Source organism: Pinus tabuliformis, chromosome 6, assembly GCF_031772625.1.
Source record: "Pinus tabuliformis cultivar Carrire ecotype Pingquan chromosome 6, CPIR1, whole genome shotgun sequence".
In the NCBI taxonomy this organism is placed as follows: Eukaryota; Viridiplantae; Streptophyta; class Pinopsida; order Pinales; family Pinaceae; genus Pinus; species Pinus tabuliformis.
In genome coordinates this window covers 892,739,948-892,743,000 of record NC_142292.1, presented here as the reverse complement: position 1 = coordinate 892,743,000, position 3,053 = coordinate 892,739,948, and the positions used below count along the sequence as shown (strand labels likewise).

Genomic DNA, 3,053 nt, shown 5'->3' with positions numbered 1-3,053 from the left:
GGTAATCCAGACCCCCTGCAACCAGACACCCTGTAAGCAAAGCCGACTGAGGGATGAACTAGACAGACGGAGAAGATATCCCGACAGAGATGGAGAGGCCAGGCAACTGCATTACCACCAACATTCTCTGATCATATACTGTGTTATCCCTTATGACTTCACCAGCCTGCGTTGGAGATCACCCACCATAACTGTTGCCGTCGCCTGAGCCGAATTACATCGCGGAGCATTAACTAACCCCTGCCATTCCACCTTATACCATCTGCGATCGATAGCTGTATTGTCTACGGCTACCACGTGATGGCCATTGGCTGGCATGTGGCCATCCCCCTTCGCCCATCCCATCTCAGTTAGCACCCGCATCCGGGGGAGCTGCGTCTTTCTGGACTAGTCGAGAGCACTCTTGAGCCTTGTCATGTGTTAAAATAGTGTTCAATTGCCCTATGATTAGAGAGTGGTCAGTCTCCACTCCCACGTTGGCCATGAAGTTTGCAACCCTGTTTCCCTCCCGTCTTGTGTGTGTGAAGGTGATTGCTCTGTTGTTATGGAGCTCACGTTCTATGGCCTCCAGTCTTGCTTCAAGCCTCCAGCTGGTGGCTATTTTCATGGCCTGAGATCCATTTAGGATTTTTTTGGCCATGTTTATGAGGATTTGAGAATCTCCTTCCATCTCCAGGGGGTGAAAGTTGTGTCCCCCAACAAGTAGTAATCCCCGCCATAGACCCTCTAGCTCAGCTGAGTTGTTGGTGTCCCATCCAATGTTTCTGAAATACAGCATCAGGGGAACACCTTCATGATTCCTTATTATTCCTCCAAAGCCTGCGAGACCGGGGTTCCCTTTTGAGGCACCATCAAAGTTGAGTTTGAATGTATACTTTGGTGGGGGCTTCCATGTGTTCTGATTTTTATTGCTGGTTTTAGAGTGGTCCAGCTTGTGAGAGCCTTGAGTATGATGTATTTGCCAGTTGTCCATAATGGTTTTCTCATTGGCTAGCGTAGGCCAGTCCTCCTCCTTCCAGGGTTTTAGCATAAGAGTCTCTTGAAGATTTCTGCAGAGCAGGTTCCAAATGCTGTCTATCGAGGAGCACTAATTTTTAAAAATACGCTTGTTTTGCTCCTTCCATATGCTCCACAAAACTAGCCCAAGAATTAGTCTCCAAAGATGATTGAGGATTTCACTCTTGTAAGGGTCCTGTTGCCATTGACGTATAAAATTCGTGATTTCATTCTCAAGTTTGCATCTTCTTTGACACCGAAAGCTCGCCTTTTCCCAGAGTTGATTTGCCAGGGGGCAAGAGTCCAGCAGATGTTGGAGAGTTTCCTCATGGGCGTTGCAGTTGAAACAGATGGAGGGGCCATGAAAGTTTCTTCTTCTAAGCTTGTCCCAGGTTAGAATTCTCTGATGTCCTACCAACCAGAGAAAGTGACAGATTTTGGGCCAGGAGCCAGAACTCCAAATTTTACTCCAGATTGGGTCCTGGGGAACAGAGTCATTGCATATGATTTTGTAGGCCTCGGACGTGGTGAAAGTTCCTTTCGGTTGGTATCCCCACCTTAGAATGTCTCTACTCTCATCGTACCTAATTTTCCTTTTGCTGAGTTCCCTTTCCCGCTCCATGGAAATTTGGAGATCTTCATTTGTTTGTACATGGTTACCCGGTTTCCAAATCCTGAAGCCCTTCTCAGATTCCTGAGTCCAGTACTGCCTAATCTTAGCTTGCTGTGTCTCCTCCTCAATGATGTCCGGTGGCAGGTTCAGAACATTGCTAAGAATAGGCATTTGATTCCAGGCGTCTGTCCAAAATCTAGTGGTGTGACCGTTTCTTACCTCCCAGAAACTGTGCTGCTGAATCATTTGATAGTGTTCTTTGGCTGCATTCCAAATTAGCGATCCTTTATCATTGGGCTTTAGTCTGATGAGTTCTTCTTGGGGTCGATGATTGGCATACTTTGCCATCCATAATGTGACCCAGGGTTTACTTGGATTGGTGAGCCATTGCCACCATATTTTGGCTCCCATGATGGCATTGCTATGCTCGGGATCTCTTAGACCAATGCCTCCTTTTGCTTTTGGTTTGCATACAGTGCTCCACTTTACCAGTGCCCATTTGTGATTTGTTGCGTTGCTGCCCCAGAGGAAGCCTCTCTGAATATTCTTTAGTCTTTTTAGGACCCATTTTGGTGTAGCCAGGATGGAGAATAAGTACAACGGCATTGCTTGAAGAATGGCCTTTATGAGCACTGCGCGGCTGACTAAGTTCAAAGCTCTATGCGTCCACTGGTTGAGACGGGATTCAATCTTTTCAATAAGGTTGCGCCATGAGGAGTGCTTGATGGCAGAGACAGTGAGGGGGGGCCCAAGGTATTTGGAGGGAAGGGTGGCAATAGGGAACCCCAAAATGCGTACTATAGCAGACTTGACGACTGGAGGGGTATTAAAGAAGAAGATCTGCGATTTGGAACAATTGATGCTGGTTCCAGAGGCTTCGGTGAAGTCATTGAGCACGGCTTTAAATCTGGAGGCTTCTTGAACGGAGGGGTAACCAAAGAGCATGGTGTCATCAACAAATTGCTGATGGGAAATGGCAGGCAATTGATGAATGGAGAGACCTCTAAGCTGATGAGTGTGAAGGGCATTATTAATGTGACGTCCCAGTCCTTCAGCCATTAATACAAAGAGGAAGGGGGAAAGACGGTCCCCTTGCCTTATGCCTCGGGAGGGGGAGAAGGGTCGAGAGGGGATCCCATTCACGAGTATGGAAAAGCTAGTGGAGGAGATTAGGCTTATAACCCAGCGAATCCATGCGGGACTAAAACTGAAAGCAGTTAGCATTTGCTGTACATAATCCCAGCTGATTTTATCAAATGCTTTGGAAAGATCAAGTTTTAGGAGCATACCTGCCTGTTTTGAGTGCTTAAGAGTGTGTATGATCTCATGCGAGAGGATGATGCCATCCATAATCTGTCTCCCCTCCACATATCCTGACTGTTCCGAAGAAATGAGCATTGGCAAGAGGGGCTTTAGCCTGTTTGCAATGACTTTGGAGATGACT

The 3,053-nt window shown here is 47.1% G+C and overlaps 1 protein-coding gene across 1 annotated transcript; it reads right to left on the bottom strand.

Moving 5' to 3' along the window:
- Positions 1-346: 346 nt before the first annotated feature.
- LOC149261791 (uncharacterized) lies at positions 347-2,668 on the bottom strand. Its single transcript, XM_089371122.1, has 2 exons — positions 1,554-2,668; positions 347-1,049 (listed from the first exon to the last, which is right to left on the bottom strand). Exons 1-2 carry the CDS (start codon positions 2,666-2,668, stop codon positions 347-349), a joined length of 1,818 nt encoding a protein of 605 aa, XP_089227248.1.
- Between the last annotated feature and the right edge of the window lie 385 nt (positions 2,669-3,053).